Source organism: Balaenoptera borealis (genome assembly GCF_965194805.1).
Source record: "Balaenoptera borealis genome assembly, chromosome: 8".
NCBI lineage: Eukaryota > Metazoa > Chordata > Mammalia > Artiodactyla > Balaenopteridae > Balaenoptera > Balaenoptera borealis.
In genome coordinates this window covers 69,983,124-70,010,102 of record NC_138865.1, presented here as the reverse complement: position 1 = coordinate 70,010,102, position 26,979 = coordinate 69,983,124, and the positions used below count along the sequence as shown (strand labels likewise).

Genomic DNA, 26,979 nt, shown 5'->3' with positions numbered 1-26,979 from the left:
TCTTTCCTTAAGCTGTGGTTGGGAGCCCATGCCAGCCCCCTGCCCCCAAACCTACTGCTGAAAAGTCTGGTCATTTAAGAGGTTCAGCTTCCCCAGCTATTGACTTCAGGCCAGAAATAAAGTATAAAGTATTTAATCCCCTTCCCCCAAATCTTTCACTGGGGTGTATACCAACAGAACTACACTCTTGGTATTTATTGTGACATTTCTTGGAAACCCATGATACTAATGAGACCATAGAGAATCCATGGGGGAGTGCTGTGTCAAATGTCTTTTTCATCATGGTCTTTCTTTCTGAAACTTATTCTATTCTCTTTCTCTCTCATCAAACACTGTTACACGTGAATCTGTGATGTTTTGGAGGGGGGACCTTTCTGGCATAGTATATTGGTCAATATAGTGATAGGAAATGTGTTTTTCTTTTTCTTTTAGATAGCCAACAATTAGAGAAAAGCCCCTTGGTATAATTTTCAGTGAAAAGAGCATCAAATGCGAAGTAGTAATGTTATTGAGGCATTTATTTTAAATTCAAGTTACTCTCCACTCCTTCTCAATTCTTTTGTCTCTTTTCCCCGAAGATGATTAGCTTATTGCAGTTTTCCTCCACAAGGAGATTTTTGTAGGTGAAAGAAAGGTTCTAAGGCAATTCTGCGCATTTGAGTGTAGTGACTATTGTAAAGGTAGGTGAACACAATGCCGTGATGGTTAGATTTATTTGATAAGTTCAGTGTCAAAATGGGTGAAACCAGAAATTTGGATCCAAGTCCAGCTTAACTGGATTGACCAGTTACTTGAGTCAAAATGTTGGAATTGGTTTTCTCTGCAAGGCACAACTTAAGTAATGTGCAATTGCCTGTTAATTTGATATTTTTGGGTATTTTTTTATTGCCTGATCACCTATCTAAATGCTCACAGGTCCTCTTAAGTGACAGTAAAAATAACCCAAGTGGTTTCTGAAAATCTTAGGTTTCCCTCGAAGCAGAATGAGTCTTTAAGATGCAGACACATTTGAATGATGTTTCAGCATATTATAACAACACCTGCTGGGGGGATAAACTGTGTTCACTTTATAATATAGATTGTAAAATATTTGATACAAAGCTGTTTTCTTTACAGAGTGAGGCTGTGTCATATGTTGTGGTAATCTGCATAAAGTACCCCACTGAGGCCCATTTTCTTGAATTCAGCTTCCACAGGGTTTTCATGTTTGGGGATTCCTTTCCCTCCTCACCGTGTTGTTGATTATTTTATACAGCCTCTGCAAGGAAAGTGGATAGCTGTGCACATAGCTTTGTTCATGAACATTCCTGAAGGCAGGGTATGAATTGACATCGGCTTTAACCAGGAAGCCAAATTGTCTTTCGTTAGGAGTAATTTGCTTCACATCCGATTCCATAATTACATTCCTCCCTCCCCCCACCCCCATGAGGGTAATTAGTTCTCAACTCTTTGTGGGTAGGAAGAAGCCAGTACAGAGTTGCTTATTCCTGATTAGTGGATGAACTGCAGTCGGTTTTGTTTTTTTGTGTTTGTTTTAATCAGTGGAAATAAGCTCAGGCATCAGCCGGCAATATTGATAGGATGTGTTTGCAGTCACGTGCTGCAGACTCACTGTATATGAAACTCTCTCAGGCAGCCGTGGCCACATCAGCCGCAAGCCATCCCACCAGGTGCTCAGAGTCTGTCCCAGGTTACTCCAGTATCGCAGTACCGGTCACAGTCTGTTTGGAGTTGATCTTGAGCAACACACAAAGGGAATTTTGGCAGGGGAAGAGAATCGAGGGTTAAGCACTAGTTTGATGTGAGAATGTGGGTTTCTGAAAGCATACCAACCAGAGATTGTCCCCAAACTGAAGGAATTCAAAGCATGATGGGAGAACTTGACACCTCTTGCTGTAGAGTAGACTGCCATCTGGCTTCCACCTCCTAGAATGACATAGCCGAACCAGGTATAAGTACAGGGCACGCAAGGGAAGTCTCATAGAGCACCAGTTCAGTGAGGAACGTGTGTGTGCTCTTAACTCTTTTATGACTTGCACGTATATTGTCACCTAATTAAAATAATGATAATTGATTGTGTGTATGCTAAGTGGAAAGTGTTGTTCTTGGTGCATTCATTCATTCATTCATTCATCCTTCAAATATTTATTTAGTGCCTTTTAAGTGCCAGGACCCCTTGTAGGTGTGGGAATACATGAGTGAACAAAACAGACAGAAATCCCTGACTTCGTAACCTTATGAAGCAGCTTTCAGACAGTGCTATAGCCAGTTTTATATAGACATAAAAGAATAGCCCTTGGACTATCATTGATTCTTTTACATTGTGGAAATTGACACTCTCAGTGGATATTACATGTAACATTGGATTGTACATCTTGAAATAGTGATCCAGTCCTGCAGCAGCCCCATGAGGTAGGGACCGCTACTGTCCCTGTTTTACAGAAGAGAGAACCAAGACACAGAGACTTGCTCGAGATCACACAGCTAAGTACTCTTGCACTTAGTGACAGAGCTGGCATTCAAACGCAGTTCATCTAATTCCAGAGCCAACTTTCTTAAGTCTGGTATTACATTGCTTCTCAAATTTGATACCAGATAGAAATTTTAAAATTAGTTTAGAGGATTTTAAGTAATGGAAAGGCCTGATTATGAGGCAGTTTTTAGATAGCACCCTATCTAGTCTATAGCATATTCACAGAAGAGTATTCTTTAGAATAGTTTTGATTCTGTTATTTATGGTCCTTCAAGCTTTTTAATGTACTATTCATTGAAATAGTGATCCAGTTCCACTAGCTAGATATTGGAAATTGGCTTATTCATGGTCTCATCTGATTTTCTTTGTTGGCCAAATTTGTAGCTAATTTCTGATTTGTATGGAAAGAATGGTGGGATTAATTGACTTTCTCCCATTAATTAAAAGAGGTGCCTGAATATAGTGCCTGAGAATTCCAAAAATGAAATCTTCAGGGAGGCTGGTAGCAGGGATGGTTCCTTTTCTGAGCCTTTCTGCCATTGTTCTCTGGATCCCTAGCCCAGACATAGAGATGCTTTTCCGTGATGGTCATTTCTTTTGAGCTTGTAAATATTTTCAGTTTGGGGTGGCATAAATAGAAAATTAAATTCTTGGGAAATCATAACCAAGGAGAGCATTTCATTTCCTACTCTTTGGTAGAAGTGCTACATTTTTTATGCCTTGTGCTTTGGCATACTTATATACATGTATTTTTTGCAAGAAAATTATCAAACAACTTAAAAATTTCAGACATTTATGGGAACTGCCCTTCTTCAGTATGGACAAAAGGCTGGATTTTCAACACTAAACATTTTCTGTAAAAGCTGTTTTGTCAAGAGACAACTGAGTTATTTTCATGGGAAGCAAAAATGTATTACACAATCAATGCCTTAAGTAAACAAAGTGGAGTTAATATTGATTCTGTATCATTATGTATATTTTTAGTTAACTAAAGAGCTCAGGGGAGGAAAGCTCATTTTCTTAAATGTCTTGATAAAGGAAATGACTAAAGTTTGTTTGTTTGTTTTTCTTCTAATCACACCACACAGAATAACTTTAAGGATTCTGTAAAGGTGATGTTAAGGATTTCACTTGTCGAAGAGGTCGTTATAAATGTAAGAAATTTTAGACTATTTTGTGTTTCTTGCAGATGAGGCTCTCTCTGTCTCTCTCCGGTATGTACAAAATGTGACATAATCCTAGCTTTTCATTTAGGCTGCCTTTGAGGCACATAAAGGTTAATGGGCTAAGATATTGGAATATTTAAGAAATGGAGGATGACAGAATTTTTCATGAGATCACAGTATCTGCATCAAATTTCCCCATATACCCACTGTGGAAATACTGTATATTATGAAAGCCAATTAGGTAGAATGATAAAAATTCAGAGAACTCACAGAATTTTGTATGATTTTGTATTTTTATCACCCAAGAGCGGTTCAGAATTCATTCTTGAGGGGACATTTTTAGAAAACTTGCTAAGGGAATGGGAAAATTGAGCTGATTACGTCAGGATTTGTCTTCATAGTGCCAAACACAAGGACATTTGGGATTCTGACCTCTGTCCCGATGCTGCCACATCTTAAGCTGTTTGGGTCCTGGAAGACACAGTCCACCCATCTCTAGTGGGCCAGGCCTGAGTCACACCTGGCTTTTGCTGACTCCCTGCAACTTGCCAATAAAGTACGCAGTTTGTCTTGTCTCAGAGAGTGAAGAGAAACACAAAGAAAAGGCATTAATTCCTAAGCTTTGTTGGATGATGATAAGCAGTAATGAATTACTGTTATATACCACCAAGTTGCCATGAGGTCCTTCCTGTACCCACTTTCTTGGTTTACACGTAACATTTGACATTGTTTTGCAGAAGGCTGAAGAGAATGCTGAGGGGGAGGAGTCTGCCCTGGGACCAGATGGAGAGGTAAGGGATTTTGCATCCATTTCTGCTGTGTTCTGTTGAATGATACCCTGCCATACCCTGCTGCACCATTCTCTGTGTATACTGATTTTATTTTGTGCTCTGCTATTCATTTTTTTTTTAACATCTTTATTGGAGTATAATTGCTTTACAATGGTGTATTAGTTTCTGCTTTACAACAAAGTGAATCAGCTATACATATACATATATCCCCATATCTCCTCCCTCTTACATCTCCCTCCCACCCTCCTTATCCCACCCCTCTAGGTGGTCACAAAGCACTGAGCTGATCTCCCTGTGCTATGTGGCTGCTTCCCACTAGCTACCTATTTTACATTTGGTAGTGTATATATGTCCATGCCACTCTCTCACTTCGTCCCAGCTTCCCCTTCCCCTTCCCTGTGTCCTCAAGTCCATTCTCTACATCTGCGTCTTTATTCCTGTCCTGCCCCTAGGTTCTTCAGAACCTTTTTTTTTCTTTTTTTTTTTTTAGATTCCATATATATGTGTTAGCATATGGTATTTGTTTATCTTTCTTTCTTTTTTTTAACATCTTTATTGGAGTATAATTGCTTTACAGTGGTGTGTTAGTTTCTGCTTTATAACAAAGTGAATCAGTTATACATATACATATATCCCCATATCGCTTCCCTCTTCATCTCCCTCCCTTCCACCCTCCCTATCCCACCCCTCTAGGTGGTCACAAAGCACCGAGCTGATCTCCTTGTGCTATGCGGCTGTTTCCCACTAGCTATCTATTTTACATTTGGTAGTGTATATATGTCCATGCCACTCTCTCACTTTGTCACAGCTTACCCTTCCCCCTCCCCATGTCCTCAAGTCCATTCTCTAGTAGGTCTGTGTCTTTATTCCTGTCCTGCCCCTAGGTTCTTCATGACCATTTTTTCTTCTTAGATTCCATATATATGTGTTAGCATACGGTATTTGTTTATCTCTTTCTGACTGACTTCACTCTGTATGACAGACTCTAGGTCCATCCACCTCACTGCAAATAACTCAATTTCATTTCTTTTTATGGCTGAGTAATATTCCATTGTATATATGTGCCGCATCTTCTTTATCCATTCATCTGTCGATGGACACTTAGGTTGCTTCCATGTCCTGGCTATTGTAAATAGAGCTTCAATGAACATTGTGGTACATGACTCTTTTTGAATTATGGTTCTCTCAGGGTATATGCCCAGTAGTGGGACTGCTGGGTTGTATAGTAGTTCTATTTTTAGTTTTTTAAGGCACCTCCATACTGTTCTCCATAGTGGCTGTATCAATTTACATTCCCACCAACAGTGCAAGAGGGTTCCCTTTTCTCCACACCCTCTCCAGCATTTATTGTTGGTAGATTTTTTGGTGATGGCCATTGTGACCAGTGTGAGGTGATACCTCATTGTAGTTTTGATTTGCATTTCTCTAATGATTAGTGATGTTAAGCATTCTTTCATGTGTTTGTTGGCCATCTGTCTATCTTCTTTGGAGAAATGTCTGTTTAGGTCTTCTGCCCATTTTTGGATTGGGTTGTTTGTTTTTTTGATATTGAGTTGCATGAGCTGCTTGTAAATTTTGGAGATTAATCCTTTGTCAATTGCTTCATTTGCAACTATTTTCTCCCATTCTTAGGGTTGTCTTTTCGTCTTGTTTATGGTTCCCTTTGCTGTGCAAAAGCTTTTCAGTTTCATTAGGTCCCATTTGTTTATTTTTGTTTTTATTTCCAGTTTCTCTAGGAGCTGGGTCAAAAAGGATCTTGCTGTGATTTATGTCATAGAGTGTTCTGCCTATGTTTTCCTCTAAGAGTTTGATAGTGTCTGGCCTTACATTTAGGTCTTTAATCCATTTTGAGTTTATTTTTGAGTATGGTGTTAGGGACTGTTCTGATTTCATTCTTTTACATGTAGCTGTCCAGTTTTCCCAGCCCCACTTATTGAAGAGGCTGTCTTTTCTCCATTGTATATTCTTGCCTCCTTTATCAAAAATAAGGTGACCACATGTGCGTGGGTTTATCTCTGGGCTTTCTATCCTGTTCCATTGATCTATATTTCTGTTTTTGTGCCAGTACCATACTGTCTTGATTACTGTAGCTTTGTAGTATAGGCTGAAGTCAGGGAACCTGATTCCTCCAGCTCTGTTTTTCTTTCTCAAGATCACTTTGGCTATTCGGGGTCTTTTGTGTTTCCATACAAATTGTGAAATATTTTGTTCTAGTTCTGTGAAAAATGCCATTGGTAGTTTGATAGGGATTGCATTGAATCTGTAGATTGCTTTGGGAAGTATAGTCATTTTCACAATGTTGATTCTTCCAATCCAAGAATATGGTACATCTCTCCATCTGTTTGTATCATCTTTAATTTCTTTCATCAGTGTCTGATAGTTTTCTGCATACAGGTCTTTTGTCTCCTTAGGTAGGTTTATTCCTAGGTATTTTATTCTTTTTGTTGCAGTGGTAAGTGGGAGTGTTTCCTTAATTTCTCTTTCAGATTTTTCATCATTAATGTATATAGGAATGCAAAAGATTTCTGTGCATTAATTTTGTGTCCTGCTACTTTACCAGATTCGTTGATTAGCTCTAGTAGTTTTCTGGTAGCATCTTTAGGATTCTCTATGTATAGTATCATGTCATCTGCAAACAGTGACAGCTTTACCTCTTCTTTTCCGATTTGGATTCCTTTCATTTCTTTTTCTTCTCTGATTGCTGTGGCTAAAACTTCCAAAACTATGTTGAGCAATAGTGGTGAGAGTGGACAACCTTGTCTTGTTCCTGATCTTAGGGGAAATGGTTTCAGTTGTTCACCATTGAGAACGCTGTTGGCTGTGGGTTTGTCATATAAGGCCTTTATTATGTTGAGGTAAGTTCCCTCTATGCCTACTTTCTGGAGGGTTTTTATCATAAATGGGTGTTGAATTTTGTCAAAAGCTTTTTCTGCATCTATTGAGATGATCATATGGTTTCTCTCTGCTATTCATTTTTAAGTAAAAATAGTAGTACATTAGCATGGTAGAAAATTAGAATAGTATGAAAGGGTACACTGAAAAGTAATCTTCCATCTCAGACTGCCAATCAACTGATACTAAGTTTCTTATGTACCACTCCAGAAATTGTCTGTGCACATATAAGCATGTGTTTATGAATATACAGAATGTGTAAAAATCTTAAGTGATTCTATAATTACATTTTCCCCGTCGATGATACAGAAGCAGAAAATATGACCCAGTTTCCTTCATTTACTTTGAAATTTCATAACTCTGTAAGCCAAACAGTTTGCGTATTTGGTAGCTTATTTTTTGCCATGTTCTGTAGGCTTACCCTATAGCTTCTATTTGTAGATTCATCAGCGTATTTCTAAATTTTATTTCCTAGTATTTCGAATATTCTGAATCACGAGAATACAATGATTGATTTATTGGATGTTTTTTTCTCTGAAAACTCAAAAGTTCTCTGCCAGTGATTCACACGAGCAGGCATCCCCCCGGAGCAGGATGGGAAGGGCGTTTGTTTCAAACTTCCTTCTCCTTTCACAGATTCTGAAAAATCTGCCTGGAGGATTGGGGTGGGTGGAGGGTTGCCTCTTCCCCTTCTGGAATCGCAGTGCACACGAGACGTATTATGAATGTGAACAGCCTGGTGGCAGGAAAAAGGTTGAAACCACTATTCTGTGCAGAAATCTCTTGAACAATAAATATTACTTAACCACTATAATTCATCACAAGGAAAGAAAAGATCAGGATAAATGTCTAATGTGTAAGAAACACTCAGTGGGCTGTTATGGGGGAAGAATACTATATATTAGAGCACTTAGAAACAACTCTAATTTGTAAAAACCCACCCTTACTTAAGCATGCCTCACATCAGTCCGTAACTAATAAGCACACAGGGAGAGATTTAACGTGTTAGTGTGATAGCTCTCTTATCTCATGTTATCTCCTGGGAAAATAAGCTCCTGATCTTGGGCCTGTGACATACACTTTTTTTTTAATCTTAACACATGTGTTTTCTGTTTGCTGAAGTGGGCAAAGTAGATGTCTTACCTGGTTTGTTTTGAAATAATGTTCTGATTACATTCTGCTGTGCTCGTTCAGTGTTTTTGCCAAAGTTCTAATTCCAGCTACAGTGATTTCCAGTTTTCTTTGAGGCATGACACAAACAATAAAACAAGCTCTATTATAATAGTTCAAGATAATGGAATATGATTTTTCCAAGGGAGATGGTAGCGAATGGTAGATTTCCTACTTTATCGCGTGAGCGTGTAGATGACCTTCTACGTTAATAAGGAAGAAGCATTGTCTTGACATGCAAAGTAACGGTGTTCACAGGCATTGCTTCAGCACACATAAAAGGAAAAAATGTCTGGAGTAAGCCTTCTCTTTTTTTTAAGGTTGTGTTTGTGGATAATTGCTAATATATTGTTTCTTATTCTGGCAGTGCTTTGTTAAGGGAGAAGGGGGAAAGAACCAATATTTGGGGGGAAGGAGGTGGTCATTTCCTATAAGATATTAGAAGATAACCTACAGTATACTGCTTTTCCTATCATTTTAATTTAACTCCAAATGAGAATAATTTAGAAAAAATTCTTTGGAATTAATGGGTTGCCTAAACGTCTCACCTGGGGGTCTGCTCCTAGAAGTACAGTCACCCTGTAATCAGTAGCATTCATTTGCATAGGATTACTCCATTTTTAGGCCTTTTTAAACAGTTCGTTCTCTGAAGTAGGTTAAGCACAGCCTCTGCAGTTTCACTTATTCTCTTAATTTTCTGAGCAAGCCATTTTTCGTTGAGAGTCTAATAACGAACTTCAGCTTAGACTTGGTCAATTTGCCAGATTTCCAATGAGCAGAGCCTTTTGCTTTATCACAGGTCCCCATGATTGGGCTTGGTACCTGGTGGTTTGGTTTTGGATAAATGACATTGTTTCTGCAGAAGCCAAACCAGCCATAATGAGATGATACAAGTTACAATACCTTTTCCTTTTTTCCATTATTCTCTCTGAAACCATGACTTTGCAGTAGTCCTTATCTGGAGGGGATTATTTGGGGGTTGGGGGTTCTTAGCTGCAAATGACAAAAATCAACTCTGCCTGATTTAAGTAAGAAGGGAACATATTAATAGGATATCGGGTGAGTCATCGGAACCCTGGAAGCCTGGAGAAGCTGACTGGGGACTGCGCTATTATTTCAGTGATATGTTACCGTAGTGTACCCTACAGCTGCTTAGTGAGGACATGGCCGGCCTTGGGAGTGGGCACAGCCAATACCACTGTACTGGCACTGCTGCCACTGTTGTCTGCCCTCCTACCAGTGTGCCTGTTGGCCCCCGCTTCCTTCTAGGTCCTAATTCAGAGCCTTGGTGAACGCGCCCAGCTGGTGGAGCTTAGGTCTTGTGCCAGTTCCTTTGCTGCAAGGGAGGCCAGTGTTTTCAGTTTCTTTGGTAGGAGGTGACCTCCCACTTCCCACCAGGACTCATCAGGTGATGAAATTTCTAATCGCGGGAAAGGATTTCAAATGCTGGGCAGCCAAAAGGCCGAGAAACATCCAGCACAGAATTGGGTGAATGTCTTAACACGAAGCGGCATTATGTCTTTTCTCCTCTCTAGCCCATAGATGAGAGCAGCCAGATGAGTGACCTCCCTGTCAAAGTGACTCACACAGAAACCGGCAAGGTCCTGTTTGGCCCAGAAGCACCCAAAGCAAGTCAGCTGGACGCCTGGTTGGAAATGAATCCTGGGTATGGCACTAAAGCAGAATTATTGGTGTTCTTTGACTTTTTAGGTTTTTGTGGTCCTTGTAGAATCTGGGAACTAAAACAGCATGACCTTTGCTGAACTGCTTAAAGTTATTACCTGCATTTGTACATAGAATGTGCCATATATTTGTGTATAAACACACACACACGCACACACACAGTTTTATGATTTAAAAAGCTAAGCCTCCTCTTCCTCCCCACTCCTTTTCTTGTAGTTACGAAGTTGCCCCTAGATCGGACAGTGAAGAGAGTGATTCTGATTATGAGGAGGAGGTACGTATATATCTCTGTTTGGAGTTCATTGGCTGGAAAGTTCACGGGGAAGCACCTGTGTCCTTCTTTCTCTTCGTCCTCCAGTTTTGGCCGTCGGGTGACAGCTGGGGCTGAGGGTTTGACAGAGCTTTGCTGGTGCATGACTAGTAGCACAGTGACTTCTCGGGGGCTCCCGGCGAATGTGGAAGCTTGGTGAATTCTAAATTTATTTGAAACCAAGAAAAGAGAAGCTGGCATTAAATTGGAGATGGTAGAAAGGTCTTCTGAGGAAAATTGGAGATGGATTACTTTGGGAAAGGCAATTCCATGCTTCTAAGTCATTTACACTGAGGGTTAACAGCCTAAAAAATGTCTGAAGTTCTTTAGTCCTTGGGCCTGTTTGAAGCTGTAAGTCTGGAAACTTAGACCAAAAGGGCAACATGCACTTGGTTTAATGGGTTTATTGATCCTCTTGGGTTTTTTCTTTAAATGTGATTCTTGCTTGAATTCTTTGGACATACTTGTTAGCCACATTTCTCAGTCTTTTGGAAGGAATACTCAATATATCCAGAACCTAAAATGGTGATCTTGAATACTTTTAATGGAGATTAAGGAATAATAAAGGTATCTTTTAGATCAACTTTAAAATCCTTAACAATTACAAATAGAAGGATTAAAAGATTTTTATCTCCTTTATTAGAGCATTGTTAGCGTATAGTCATTAAATCTGATGTTTACCAGTGTGGGGGAATCTTGGTTCAAAGAATGCCATGGCCGGAGCAGAGCAGCCTTACCAATAACAGTTCACCAGAATTTTAAGACCATTGTTATTTTCTTCTGTTTTGTGGACCTGTGTTTTCTAAATTAATCTACCATGGACACTTACTGGTTTTGCAGAGAGGAAAGATAACAGAAGTTACTTTTTTTTTTAGAAAAAAAGCATGCTGTTACCAAGCAAATACTTTTGGAGGCATGCTTTTTTTTTTTTTTTTTTATAGGCTACTCTTTCTCTGAGATACTTGAAACTTACAAAATCAATTTTTAAAATGTCTCTTGTTTACTCGGATGAATGGGCCCATAAATGATCCATTGGAAGAATCTTCTCATTGAGTCTGAGAGCCAGGGAGGGACAGAGATGAGGTAAAGAAGGCTACTCAACCCACAGGTGCCCTCCTGAGACTGGCAACTGCACACAGCTCCAGAGAGCTGGGACTAGAGTGAACTCTGACCTGGGGGTCCGGAGACCAGGTCCCCATCTCATGGCGAGTCATGTCCCCTCTCGGTGCTCACCTGGATGTGAAGGAGCTGTGCCAACTCCTCAGTTTACCCCTTGTGGCTCAGTGATCTGTGGTCATAGATTTGATTTTCTACATTACTATCATGTCAGCTTGTATTGTTTCATTCAAGCCCGATGGAAAAGCATGGTTCTTTTTAAGCCTACTTTTAAAGGAAATTCTCCTGGATTATCTGGAAAGATTCAGCCTTCAACACCAGTGGGTAGTAGTGGGCATTATGAATATTTAGTGAAGCTTTTCAACAGGCCAGCAGAACAAAGTACACAGTTGAGAGGTGGGGAGGTGATGAATCCTTTGCCATGTTATTGACAGTTTTAATCTAAATAGCCAGAAATGTGGGCTGTGAAGTGGCCACAGAAAGCACACACAGAAGGCCATGTGCTTACAAGCTCCAGTCTCTCCACTGTGAAGACGTGTGGGACCGTCCAAGGCCCACTGGCATCATCAGAGAGAAGGACAATACTAAGATCTCTTCAGTTGGCTTTGGAGAGAAGGGTATAGAAGGTCACTAAGTTAGCAAGAGCAGATATGGTCTACAGGACTCTCTGATGACCAAATAATGATAAATATCCATCTTTCTGGCATGATTTTTACATATTTATTCTTGGGAGCAAGGGTTCCAGGGGACCCTCAGAGGGTTCCTTTTGTTCTTTCATTCAGTGATGTAAACAGCAATGGAGAGGTAGGTATTGCCTGGTGTAAGTAAGGGTTAAGTTTACGTCCTCCCTCAGTTGTATGCACCTCACTTGTGAAGTAGAATACTATTCACTCTCTTTTCAGAAATCGCCAAGCCTAGGGATTCCCTCGTTAAAAGGGAATCACCCCCATATCTTTGTTCCTTCCCCAGGATGAAGAGGAAGAGTCCAGTAGGCAGGAAACGGAAGAGAAAATACTTCTGGATCCAAACAGTGAAGAGGTTTCCGAGAAGGACGCTAAGCAGATCATCGAGTATGTCTCTCAGAGTTTTGTCTCTTGCAAATGCATTTCGTGAGGGTTGCGCTTTATGGATTTTCTTTTAGAGAAGTTTGTCTAAGGAAGGAAGCCGACCTCACGCCCGTGCTCCGCTCGAAACGCCGCCGTCAGAGGTCACCAGAGTGTCCCGCTGCTCGGCTCCCCCCTTCCGCCCTCCCCCACTTCATGACTTCCTCGCTCCCGGGCTCCTCGCGTGTCACGCGCTTCCGTCCCACGTGAAACCTGCCCCTCCAGCTGGCTGCCTTTCCTGCCTTCCTTAATGGCGCCAACGCCCGCCCAGAACCCCAAGTGAGAAACGTCCTCGTTGCAGCAGCTGCTCGGCCACCGACTCCCCCGGCCCAGCCTCTGAAACACCCCGGCACCCCCTGCTCCGTCCCCCGACCTGAGTGCCCAGCTCCATGCCTCACTCTGCTCGAGCTCTACATCAGTGGGCTACCCAGCTCTTTGCCTGTGTAGCTCTAGTGTTAGAAGAAAACTGTGGCGAAACACTATGCAAAATAGAACATTTTAAAGTGATGAGATTTAAAAAAAAAAAAAGCAGAAATAGACATTCTAATATTTTCTCCTTTTATTCCAGGGCTGTGTGCCCACTTCAGGAACCTTTCTTTTATTCATCTGCCCCAGCTGCTTCACTGAAGGTTTTTAAGACCCCCCTCCATGGCCCGTCACTGCCTGTAGAATAACACAGTAGTCGGTTAACAAGGCATAGAAAATGGAAGATGACCTCTCCTCTTTCCTGTCTCTTTAATGTCACCTTTGCCCCCCCCCCACCACCACCTGTCTTCCAAGTTTTAGGCAGTGTTCTGTGGATAGGATTTATCTTTGTACTTCAAGGGCCTAGGACAGCTTCAGTGGCAAAGTGTGAACCTGCAGGTGTACGATTCACGCTCATAGCAGTCACTTGAGGTCGAGCGGGCCTGCGCTCAAATCCTGACGCCACCACCTTTCATGTGACCTGGGCAAATTCGTGAAGCTCTCTCAGCCTGAAGTTCTCCACAGGCATGAAGTGGGGATGGTAACAACAGCATCTACCCTGCTTGCTTTTCACGAGGATTACAGATAATGTGTTTTAGCTGCCGGGCATGAAGTAGGTGATAAATAAAGCTCTACTTCCTGCAGCTGTTTTCGGCTCTCCATTCATGCACCAACTTCTCTGTGTGTGACCCTCCACTTTCTCTGGCCCAGGACCGCTAAGCAAGACGTGGACGATGAGTACAGTATGCAGTACAGTGCCAGGGGCTCCCAGTCCTACTACACGGTGGCCCACGCCATCTCGGAGAGGGTGGAGAAGCAGTCGGCCCTCCTCATCAATGGGACCCTGAAGCATTATCAGGTAACTGGCGTGGTGTGTGTTTTCTTGGCAGGTCTCAATCTGCTACCTAATTTTGATTAGAGTATGTTGTGCGCGTGCCCATTGCTGCAGAGAGTTGACCATGGCAAACATTTGGGGTCGCGTTGCTTCTAATAGGGCGATTCTCTCCACTGTGCCCGTAATTCTTGTTTGAGAGTGTTCCATTGTACCGTCTTCCCTAGGGCGTACCCATTTTCTCTTCTATGGCTTTGGGATGGATTGTGTTTTCAGAAATCCTGGGTTAACTTTTGGAACCCTTTTACCATGGATCTCTTCAGAATGGAAAACCCAGCCACATTCTATGAGTGTAGGGAACATCTGTGCCTCTTTTTTGAAGTAAATGAAGTATGTATTTCTTCAAAAATTTCAGTGGTGTCTGTAGTTCAACACTATGGATTCAGCCACCTAGGAGTCGCTATCTACTAATTTACGTGCTTTTTTTTTTTTAAGACACAGTAGAGTGGTGAGCCACCCTGCTTTGATGACAGCTAGGCTGTAAGCATAACGTGTGTTTCATTTGACCTGTCTGGAGTGAGGTCAGCTCCTGTCTTTTACCTCCTTCTACTTCACAGTGTTTCCCAAAGTGTGTTCCTTGGAACATTTGTCCCATGAGATAGACCTCAAAAAGAAAGGGAAAAAATAGGTTCTGTGGTTAAATAAATATGGGAAATACTATCAGCTAGAACTTGGATTACGGTATAATTTACTACTCCAAATTTGGATACTTACGAGAACGAACAGTGGCCCTTATCACTGATCATAGGTGTCACCCAGGACTTCCCGAGCTAACCAGACACCTGGGCACTCTAGCAATGACCCTTCTCTGTAATCCATGGTGTGCGTCAGCACACGCATGGGCTCTGCAAAAATAAATGTGTAAACTGTAACTGCGTATCAGCATCCTGCAGTGAAATAACTTTAACTTTGTATTTCCCAAATTTCTCTGACTACCAAACTTTCTTTTCATATATCATATACCTGTTCACATCCTGTAAAATTAGGGACCTTTGGAATATGCTTTACGAAGTATATGCTTTAGGCCAACAGTTCTCAAACTCTTTGAACTTGGATCCACTAAACTCCTAAAACGTGGCACTATGTTGGCTGCCATTGCATCAGGGTGAAGGATACAGAGGCTACTACTACAGTACTGCCTTGATTTGTGTTAAAGTGCCAGCAGTTTACACCCACTACTGCTTTTGCATCATCCGTGCAAATGTCAACACAATATAAAAGGCAAATAATACCTTAGTGTTAATAAGAAAATCATTTTGACCTTGTGGATCGCCTGAAAAGGTTTTGGGGACCCTCAGGAGTCCCTGGAGCACACTTTGAGAACCACTGCTCTGGCTGTAGTAAGGTCATGTTTTCTCCAAAGACCATGCTACTTTCATGAAGTTCAAAGTTGTTTTCATCTGATTTGACCTCCCTGACATAGATGTTAACTTGTAGTTGGTTCTAATGAACTCTTGTACGTCTATATGTGGCAGGTGCATCGTTAGATTATTCGTGAATAACTTTTAACGCTACATTGATTTCCTCCTGCCATCCAGCACCTTTGAAAGCATTCTTTATCACTGTCTTCTCAAACCTACCTCCTCCTACTTGCATATGTGAATTTTATGGCCTTCTTCCTCTACTGGGCTGCTGTAGATTTCCTGAACATACCTTACTCTGCCCACCTCCGGGTTTTTGCTTCATGGAGTTTCTTCTTCCTGGTCTCTGACCATCCGTATCTACCTGATGAAATCTTTTTCATTTCTCACAAACCAACTGAAATTGTGGCTCAAAGCCTTCCCGGATCACTCTATCCATGAGTAAGCTTTCTGTCGTCTTGCTCCTTGACAAGTTTTTGTGTTGAAAATAGTTACTTAACCTTGACATAGCTGAGGCCTTCCTGCTGCTTCCTGGAAAGCCACGTAAGCTTGGCTCAATACCCAACCCCTCCAATTCCATGGTCTAGGAAAGTCCAAATCACTTCCCACTTTTTTTGTGAATTTCTAGTCCCCTCTGCTGCCAGTTTCTGCTTCTGTTTTATCTGGGATTAAGACAGATGCAAAATTCAGCCCCTTTGCCGATTTTCATTTAAAAAAAAAAAAAAATCCACTACCACTGAGTGTCCAAATGTTTCTGGCACTTAGTTGACTTTCCTAAAGGTCTGGTGCTCTCGGGATCATGTTGCAGGTGTGCATCTCCGCCCACCCACCACTAAGAGTTCCTGGCATTCCCCTTCTGCCCCTATGTCTTTTGTGCATCCCCGTGGGACCTCTTTCTGTTCCTCTCATTTCTTGGTGTTGCAGCTCTTCTGCAAAAACCTTTAGGATGATTCGGAGTCTTGCATGGTATGAGGCACCCTAAGTGGCTTATCCAAGTATTTCTTCAAACCATTGCAGTACTCTTCCCAAGAAAAATTCTGGCCCGTACAATTTTATATGTATGACATTGGCACTGCCAACCGCGTCTTGGTGCGTGAATGGCTTATCGGCTCCTCTTTGACTGCAAGCTTCTGAAGGGAGGCATGCATATTACATACCTAGGTTTCCATCTGCTATAGCTCCTTGCGTGGTCCATTTAACAAATATTGAAAGTAAAAGAATCACTTGCTTTGTTTTTACGTAAACCAAATTAAAATTAACATTTCCCTAAGCATAACTTCATTAGCAAGCTAAATTGACTTTAGCAATTATATACATATAGATAAATAGATAGATAGATAGAAAATATATATAGAGAGCGAGGGAGAGAGAGAGAGAGAGAGAGAGAGAGAGAGAGAGAGAGAGAGAGAGAGAGAGGGAGAGATGATCCTATCACGTAAACCAGAATCTGTGATAACGGTGGTGGAAGGGAATTAGTGGTTGGAGAGGGAAGTTGAACAATGTTGTATTTTCACCCAGACTGTCTTGTGTTTAACATGGAAATCCAAAGCTGTGTCTCTGGTGCTGTGCTTTTGTACTTTAAAAATATGTTGAACATGTTTCCAGACAGTCAGCTGCCCTTGGGGAGCACTTACATTGCAAAGTTTCCATGTGGTGCCTGGGAGCTTTCTCCGCCAGGAAGTGCCCTCCTGTGGGCCCAGCAGGTGCCCCTGGCTCCCTGGTCACTCTGCTTCCTCGCTTGAGGGGATCCCACCCCGGGGGGGCCGGGAGGCTCTTCATCACCAAGAAGGCTGTTTCTAATGACCTGTGATCTTTGTGCCAAACCTGCCTTCTGGTTTGTTTTTCTTTAATCCTCATGGTGGCTTTCTGTTCTTGGAGTGGTTGGAATGGATTTTCGTGTGGGTTTTCTTCATTTATAATAATTCTAGAATGTCATGTACTGTGAAATGCTAAGTAGGGATGAACGGCAAAGCTGCTTAAAGTCCCCCCAGTACGCTCCAGCCCATCATTTCTAAATCTGATTAGCACTCAGCACCTGCCAAGCATCAGGGGTGATTACAGGCTCATATATGAAATTCTCTTTGTGTTGGTGCTTCCCCTACTTTCCTACTGTGGGAAATCCGACGTACAGCACGGAGGAGTTAAGGAGGAGTTAAGAAGTCGCAGCCTCACTTGCGTTGTATTAGTATTAATTACCTGTGCAGATCTTGGATAATTGAAGCAATTACTCTTCATTTCAGCTCCAGGGCCTGGAATGGATGGTTTCTCTGTATAATAACAATTTGAACGGAATCTTAGCTGATGAAATGGGGCTGGGAAAGACCATACAGACCATTGCACTCATCACTTATCTGATGGAGCACAAAAGACTCAATGGCCCCTATCTCATCATTGTTCCCCTTTCGTAAGTAAAGCCGTTTATTCCGCAGTTATCTTTCTTTATGTTGGAGCTTGCCCTATTCATAGTTTGTCCTTGTTTTTCCCTTAAGGCAGAATTGTAGCCTGTAGTGGGATTATCAAGAGCATATAATCCGGATTTAGGTTTTCTTTTCCCACCCCGCTTGCCACCCTTTGATTGGCTACATAAGCACAGGATGAAGTGATTTTTTTTCAGCCCTTAGCATTGCGGTCTAGGTCTACACAGCCTGCACACTGCGCAGTGGGTCGCATTCTTCATCACGCCTGAAGTGGCTCATGAAGCTGAAAGGTTTTGATTTCTTTTTAAGATTTCTTTGATTTTTTTTCTCTTTCCATTTCCAAAAGTTATATATATTCAAAAATTATATATTCTTAAATCTTCCTTTAGTGTCCCTCTTAAAGCAAAATCGTAACTATGAATTTTGCATTAAACCGCCCTCAGTACTCGCAGTTTATCTGCAGTGATTTTGTCGCTTTGTAAGGAGGGGTCTTCACTGTCCTCCGTTAAATTCCCAGTGCCTCGCCCACTGCATGGCTCCTTGTGGGTCTTTAGTGGAGACCCCTGAGGGAAGGGATACCTGTTCAAAACCGCCCTCCTTGGATGGGAGTGTGTCTCTGACTGTGGGTGTGAGGTTGCAGTTCTGTTCACTGAGAGCCTCTTCTAGATCTCAGTGCTAATTACACACTTGGACCTTGAGAAAAAATATTCTGTTTTAGTATTTCCTTCAAATTTTGTCTAAATGAGAGTTATTTGCAGACCTGTTTAATCCATATTATTTGAATCCATGGTATTTAGACACCCTTTCCATATTATCTACATCTTGAACATATATTTTGGTTATTATCTATGTTTTGCATGTTCTGACTCATATATTACATTGATGCTTTCAGGGATTTTGCCTTTTAAGGCATTTAGTATTTTTCCCCTGCCCCCTCTTGACAGATTTATTTAGTATTTTCATGTGCTTTTGTCATTTCTTTTTCCTGACTCAGCTTTTCTCTGAACTTTATATGGCTGTTTCTAAAGAGTCCCCAAATCACTCTGGTAATTGCTGTTTTTCAGTATTAAAATTAAGATTTTTTTTTGCCCTCTATGTTCATGCATTCTTTAATTTTTTTTTCTCTTACGAGATTTCGTGTGAACCCACAAACAAACTTGTCATGCTTTGTGGCAGCTTATTTCTAACTTATCTCTTATTTCCACACCTTTAAAATGAATATGCAGTTGAGATATTTTATATTCTCTAGCCCCTTTCAAGGTGAGGCCTAAAAGTGAGTAAGAGCATCTTTTTAATCACAGATTTTTATACAAATGTCTCTCTGTATTTTGTTTTCTTTTGTTCTATAGGACTCTGTCTAACTGGACGTATGAATTTGACAAATGGGCTCCTTCCGTGGTGAAAATTTCTTACAAGGTTTGGAATCCTGTATTTATTTTTTGCTTTTCCACGTTTATATATAGACCCTATTTTCTTCATTCCCTGTGCACATCTGTGAACTGTATCTGGTTGTAAAGTTTTGTCATGTACATCATGTACTAAACAGTGAGAGTTAATCATCCCAAGAAGATTACTGTAATAAACCATAATTACTTTCAGATAGTGAAATGCAGAAGAAAATTGTTAATTATCATATTGCGAGGTTTCTGATGAGAGTAATACAAATGACAAATATCACACATCCCGCGTGCTGCTACCATGCCCACTGTTCCTGCAAAGTTAGGCAATTACCCGGGCGCCCGGGCGCCTGCTGGACGCTCCTGTAGAAATGGAGCCTTTCAACGGAGCAGCGGGTTTTCTGCTACCTTGGGGTCACCATAATTTCCTTTTCTTTCCCACCCCCCCCTTCCCTCGGTCTGCAGTGGGAAAGCTTCTCCATAAAGGTCTGAAAAGTGTCCAGACGTGTGAGCAATTTTGCCAAGCACTTTCTTCCTGGATAATGGATCTGTATATGATAATTGCATGTATGTGCAGTCCTTAGTCACATGCCTGGGCTCCATTAAGCCATGAGTAGTGAGAGACAACGCACGCCTGCTTCCATCGGGTAATATACATCTGTATTTTCTTCCCATTCAGGGCACCCCTGCCATGCGTCGCTCCCTCGTCCCCCAGTTACGGAGTGGCAAATTCAATGTCCTCCTGACTACTTATGAGTACATTATAAAAGACAAGCACATTCTTGCAAAGGTATGTTTAAAAAAATTCTCTTATCTCTAATTATGGACCATCGCAACTGGAGTGTAAAGTATTCCCCAAATTATACGCACTAGTATAATTTGCTCGTTAGATGGCTGGTCTCTCTCTTTTTCAGTCAGATATATTTTGGTCATGTGTTTTTCATTTTATGTATGCTGGGGTTTTTTGTGTTTTATTTTGGTTGTTGTTGTATGTCACTGATCCTGGGACTCTTACCTACCCTATCCTATCATAGTTTATGGGTTTACATCTCTTAAAAGAATTCACCTGGGTTCCTTCAACTCTTTTTTTTCTCTCCAACAGCCCTGAATATCGTGCTTGTGGAAGAAATAATTGTTTTTGTTGCCCTGGGATATTGTCAGCAGCGTAACTTCATTTCTCTTGTGTCTTTGTCTCTCCAGAGATGAGTAGGCATTTCTCCATATGGTCTTCTCCATATGAACGTTTATCCAAGCTGCAGTTTTTGTGCTATTCCTGTTTTATGTTTTTCCTGGTGAAATAATGGGCTATTATTGTTTGAATTACTCTGGGCTCTTTCTGTGACTATTTATTTAGAGCCGGGAAAGAGTCGTTTTCTACCTGTGACCTACATGTCTGATGATTTGTATGTCCTAAGTTGTCCTTTAGCCAAAAAATAGAATTTTTTTTTCCATTTATATCATCTTGTCTCCTAATATATTCATGTAGAATGATGGGAGTAGTTTCTGTCATAGAGGAAGCATGAAAACTTAATTTTTTTTCCTTTAGTAATTTCTTTTACCCTGTGGTGTTTTGAAAGCACTATAATCTGAAACTAAGTTATGGCCAGAATTGAACAGAATCACTATTTCTGGGGTCTGTTCTATCTCTGCATTAAACCTTTGCTCTGGAAATAGAGAGTCCCCTTCGTGGCATCCTAGGAAATAACATAAAGGAAATGGGCTCCCAGGGGAGGTTTGTTTAATCATTGAGATGGCACCAGCAACAATACTGTGTTCCTCTTCCTCATCCTCCAAGATGAATTTGGCAGTGTCAGGAATGACGTGTTTTCAATATAACTGTGGGAATGTGTTTGTACATTTGAGATCCTTTTAAGGAAATTCATATCATGTCTTCTGCATATGTATTTCAAAATTCATCAGAGACGCCTGGTAATGAGGTGTATTGCTTTTATTTGTCACTGGAGAAATGAAGCTCTAGAAAGGGGTAGTAATTTTTTTCTGAGTGGAAGACCTAATTAGTAGTAGACCCGATAGCAAAATCATAGGCCTCTGATTCCTTGTTTATTATTTCATAAGCTAAATTAGGCAGGGAAGTAGATTTAGAATATTGATTTAAATACATTTTTATCTCCTGGCCTCTTTTTCACGCTATTGGTAACTTTGGGACAGTTGATTGTACAACTTTAACTATTCTTAAGCAATTTTCTTAGAGGTAGCAGAGGAAGGAAACAAATTTTAAAACTCTGGGAGTTTCTTTTACCCGAACATCCCAGCCTGACTGATGATTTTATTCCTTTTCCCGGGACTTTACTGGTGCTTCTAATGAGGAAGGCGAGGACTTTATAGAACGCTTTGCCGTCTCCCTGCTCTCTAAGAGCTTTTCAGCGGGATCCAGGGACATCTGAGCACCAGATGCTTTTCTTGGCCATTGCCACTGTTTTGTGGGGAATGGATAGGCTTAGTGGGATATTCCTCATTGTTCTCACTTTGAGAAACAATGACCTTGGAGAGGGCTGAAGGGTCAGATGTGAGAGGGGAAGGGGACTGTGTGTAGACTTAGGAAGGAAGATCGTGTCGTATGGTCACATTGTTTATTTTTGAAGTGATAGTTATGCTGGGGGAATATATTGTGTTTAATTCTGAAGTTTTGGCATAAACAGAGGAATGCTATTTTAGCACTGCCCTCTCTGCCAGTAAGTCTATCCTTTCATTTTAGACATCTTGAAATCGGGGTCCTAGACCTGGCAGGTAAGGAGTATGTATGAACTCAGAGAGTCCAGGTTGCCAGATCTTCTAATGTTTTAAAAGAAGCTGGATGTCCAGATTTTTATGTGAAATGTTCCAACTTCTAAATGTTAGCAGCTAAGTTCAAATTAAAAAAAAAAAATTAAAAAAAAAAAAAACATGAGCCAAACCCTGAAGGTAGTAGTCAGCCAAGGCAATAGAAAAAGGGCATGAAGCCAGAGTACTTCCGCTGCAGGTGCCTGCTGATGCCATCTTGGAGAAATCAGTCATTAACCTCTGCTTCAAGTGAGGAGCTATATTCTGTACTTACTATGAGCAGAGGTAACAGAGCCATTAAGTCTGGCATAGCTGTCATGACATAACATTAATAGAAGGAGTATTGGATGGGGAGACACAGGAGCTAATCCTGGCCCAACCATTTCATTCTGGGCCCAAGTTTCCGTCTTTGTGAAAGGGTAATTTGGAATCACATTCTATTATTCCATTCCATTACTACATAGTGCACGATGATCTGTCAGGTATGGGAAATAGACTGTTAAGATTCTTTTATGCTAAGGAATCTCATGTCATAGCTTTTACCAAGCATGAGTTCTTTGGTTTTCCACATCACCACTTGCCTCTTAGAAGTAGTTGTGTTTTCCCTTGTTCACCGCATGTTGGTCCTTCCTCTTGTGTTATAGATTCGGTGGAAATATATGATAGTGGACGAAGGCCACCGAATGAAGAATCACCACTGCAAGCTGACTCAGGTCCTGAACACTCACTACGTGGCCCCCAGAAGGATCCTCTTGACCGGGACTCCCCTGCAGAATAAGCTCCCGGAACTCTGGGCCCTCCTCAACTTCCTCCTTCCCACAATTTTTAAGAGCTGCAGCACATTTGAGCAGTGGTTTAATGCTCCATTTGCCATGACTGGAGAAAGGGTACTGGCCTAACTTTTATTTTTCCCACTGCATGACAATGAAATGAAATGGAAAGACCTAAAGCTGAGAACACTAGAGCCACAGAAAACCCATAGGGTGGTTTACATTGTTGTAAAGTATTAGGAAGCCAATCAGTGGATGTATATGTTCTCACTCCAGGGATATTTTTCCATCCAAAGAAAATGGATCTAGTGATGGATGTAGGATCTAGGATCTAGGGTGTCCTAATCCCATTGTCTTTTGCCACTGTGTTAACCAGGCCAACAGAGGGTGTTCCTGGCTGGTGGAATGCTTAACTGCTACAGGCCACAAGGAGGATAAATGCAGAGATATTTGTTCAATCTATTTAACCACAACTCAACCAACCGAATATAAACCTTAAAAAGAAATATTTCCTTGTTATAAACTTGGGCTTCCCTTTAAACTATTTCCACATTAAGAGTTTGTATGTAAAACTGAACTGGTTTATACTAATTTTCTTTATGCATTGTTTTCAGGTTTTAGTGTAAGCCTCAGTCTTGTGTGTATATAAATATTCCTCAAACCCTGGAGTAGCCATTTTCAAATTTCTTATTATCATTCCTTCCACTATAGGAACGAAAAGCCACTTAAAATGCTTTAGGGAAATTTATGTTGGAACTGTTTGGCCCTTTAATTTTGAGATGTTATAGGTACATTAGCCTTTTATTAAGAATTCATTGGCTTGCCCATTTGGAGAAGGTAGCGTCAATCAGCTCTGCCCCCTAGAGGTGAATAGAGGAAGGTGAAAGAGAAAGCGAAGGATTTATATATAAACAGGACTGAACTTGAACAAGATCAGAGCAGTGCAAAGGAGGATGCAGGCAGAGGGGCTTAGAAACCTACCGACGTAATCCGGATCCACTCTTCAGATTCTTCTTTTCAGGTTCAGGCCCTGTTCCCTTGGTATGTTTCTGCATCTGAGACAATCAGAGTTAGGAGCCTAACTTAATGCTTCAGTTTGAAGGAAGAACACATTAACTATTGCCCTTTTACTCGTGTTCTACCTCAGCCTTTAGTCAGCCTTTACTGCAATCATATCCCATAAAATTCTGAGCTGTTAACACTCCTGATCTAAAACTGATGGCTCTGGGCCATTTTCTACAAAACTCAGCATTCAGACCAAGACACCCATTTAGAGGCTGTTCTGTTACCACCTGGTAGGAAGGTGGGAACAGCATTCTGAGGTGTACATGATGGGTATAAACCTAGCCTTAATGCACATAAAATTTCAATCATATATTGAAACCAATAATAAATGTAACATAAAGAGTCATTGTATGAAAGATCTTTTAAAAAAAAAAAAGATCAAATTCATCTAAGTTTCTCTTATAGGTGGACTTAAATGAAGAAGAAACTATATTGATCATCAGACGTCTGCATAAGGTGTTGAGACCATTTTTACTGAGGAGACTGAAGAAAGAAGTTGAATCCCAGCTTCCAGAAAAAGTATGTTGCAAATTCAAAAGTTGTGGTTTCTTCCCCTGCCAATATATTTGGAGTACCTGCCCCTGAAATTGTGTTTCGGAAACAGCAGGCTTGTATTTTAGTTCCAGGTAACTGGGAAATATCTTAAAGATTTTTTTTGTTAGATGGGTGCTAGGGGATTTAGTGTAGAGAGAGAAGGGAAATTTTAGCATTTCATCTTGTTTTCCAAAAGTTTGGGGGCAGATTTTAAAAAATAACCAAATTCATTGAGTCTCATTACATTTTAGCTTTAAGTTACATTCACTTAACATTACATGAATTAACATTCTGTTTTAACTTTAGATTTTTTCTTTTTACTAACCTCGTTGAGTTCGCTCTTGCAGGCGCCGTAGAAATGTTCTGCTTTGAGCCAAATAAGGCTTTGAGTTTGAGGCTTGTATCATTATCAAGGGACCTGGTAAGCATTTGCCAGGTTTCCCGGTAATGTGTTTAATATTGGATGCTTGGGATGTCATGGTTCTGATAGTAAGTGAAAAATAGGGTTCCTGCAAATTACAGACGCATCATCTAATTTAAGTTCCTGTGAACATTTTAAGAAATATTTTTCAGATTACTTTTTGGACACTGATTTTTCAGTGCTTTAGAATGTCTTTTAAGCCCTTAGCTCCACATTTTTGGGTTGGATTTGGGTATTGGCTTAATATGTTTTTGATCATATTTTGGAATCGCACACAACTGGAGTTCTACGTTTCATTCTCTTAAAGATAGATTGTTTGGCATTGTGCACTGTTCGTTGCATGAGTTAGTTTGATGTGAGTTTTCTTTTTAGAGGAGCCAATTGTGAAATGTGTGTTTTGCATCATTGTGTTTTTCTGTGTAATGACTCTATTTTTTGAACAGATTGGTTCATCCTGCTCAGTTTTAAGTGGGATTGGCAAGATAGTATACAAAGTTGATCACTTTGCTAACAGAGAATTTTGATCCCTAAGGCCCTGTTCATTAGCAGTTGGAAAAAAATTAAATATTAACACAGTTCTTATACCATGCTCATCCCAGCAAAAACCTAAATATCTAAGTATTTTATTTTGCTAGTGAATGCATCTTGGGGATTGAATGCTGTTGATATTTCTTTGACTTCGTGTGGTCTTGGCATCTGTGGGTAACCCCCTTTCTATTCAGTATGGACTTTAGTTACAGAATAAGCTGGGGAATGGGTACAGTGGTCATGTGGCTGCCTTGAATGTTACTGAGATCCTGCAAGTTATAGAGATGGAATGTTAAAGATTTTAATTTGTCCCATACTTCCTTTTGTTTCTTTAGAAGAGCTATAAAATAAAAGACAATTAACTGAAGTTCTTCATTTATTCATTCCATAAAACTTCTTAATCTTGTTACTCGTTACTCTGTATTAGCCAGTCCTGAATGGCTAATATAGATAGATATTTAAAAAACACATTACAACTTGAAAGTATGCCCTGTTTTAAGAAAATCCACTGTATTAGAATCCAAACTTTTGCAGCATAGGGATTATGAGGTGATTGGTTACTTTACTAAAATATTTATTTCACAGCTCTTTTCACAAGAAAACTTCCTGAGTATTGATAAATTTAAAAAAACTTAAGATTAGATTTTCAAGAGCATGTTTCCGACATAAAGTACACATGTACTGTTTAATATCCAGATTTTTATATTTGAGGTACGTTAAACACCCTGTGTGTGGTATACAGGCATACCTCATTTTATTGCACTTTGCTTCATTGCCCTTCATAGATACCATGTTTTTTTCCCCCCAAATTGAAGGTTTGTGGCAACCCTGCATTGAGCAAGTCTGTCAGCACCATTTTTCAGCATATGCTAATTTCATGTCTCTATGTCATGTTTTGGTAATTCTCGCAATATTTCAAGCTTTTTCATTATTGTTTTATGTGTTACGGTGATCTGTGATCAGTGATCTTTGATGTACCATTGCAAAAAGATTATGACTCACTGAAGGCTCAGATGATAGCATTTTTTGGCAATAAAGTATTTTTTGATTAAGGTGTGTCCAATTGTTTTAGACAGTGCTATTGCACACTTAATAGACTATAGTATGGTGTGAACATAACTTATATGTGCTAGGAAACCAAAAAATTCTTGTGACTTGCTTTATTACCATATTCCCTTTCTTTTGTTGGTCTGGAACTGAACCTGCACTGTCTCCAAGGTATGACTGAATTATCTGTGGATAAGCTACCTTTACCTGGAGGCAACTTGGTGGAGTGGAAGTCATGGGGTCTGCCCGTCAGAGTGGACCTGGGTCCCCACTGCATTCTCCGTCTCATACTAGCTGTGTGAGCTTGGGCAAGTCTCTTAACCCAGTGGGTGTCAGTGTTCTCATCAAGGAACTGGAAAATAGACAATACCTGCTTCACAGAAGAGGATTGAATGGATGCAGTACTCATAACACTATGCCTGGCACGTGGTAAGGGCTCAACTGGTGACAACTGCTATCACCAGAGTCCTTACTTTCTACTCACACTGCCATTTCTATTGCTGACTTCTGGTTCCGCTTCCCTATTCGCTTCAAGTTCTTTCTCACTGTTCTCTGGTTCTGGCACTTTCTGTGTTCCCGCCCCATCTCTGTCCTCAT

At 40.7% G+C, this 26,979-nt stretch overlaps 1 protein-coding gene across 6 annotated transcripts in view; it reads left to right on the top strand.

The window, feature by feature from the left end:
• The window catches only part of SMARCA2 (SWI/SNF related BAF chromatin remodeling complex subunit ATPase 2), a 176,040-nt gene that overhangs the window by 48,907 nt on the left and 100,154 nt on the right, over positions 1 to 26,979 (top strand). For all 6 annotated transcript variants that reach the window (XM_082403619.1, XM_082403620.1, XM_082403616.1 and 3 more), the window contains exons 10-19: positions 4,377 to 4,430; positions 10,028 to 10,158; positions 10,392 to 10,449; positions 12,571 to 12,671; positions 13,881 to 14,028; positions 17,663 to 17,826; positions 19,189 to 19,255; positions 19,916 to 20,026; positions 22,662 to 22,904; positions 24,258 to 24,371. In XM_082403619.1, the coding sequence (XP_082259745.1) occupies positions 4,377 to 4,430; positions 10,028 to 10,158; positions 10,392 to 10,449; positions 12,571 to 12,671; positions 13,881 to 14,028; positions 17,663 to 17,826; positions 19,189 to 19,255; positions 19,916 to 20,026; positions 22,662 to 22,904; positions 24,258 to 24,371 (1,191 nt within the window). The remainder of the gene's footprint in view (positions 1 to 4,376; positions 4,431 to 10,027; positions 10,159 to 10,391; positions 10,450 to 12,570; positions 12,672 to 13,880; positions 14,029 to 17,662; positions 17,827 to 19,188; positions 19,256 to 19,915; positions 20,027 to 22,661; positions 22,905 to 24,257; positions 24,372 to 26,979) is intronic.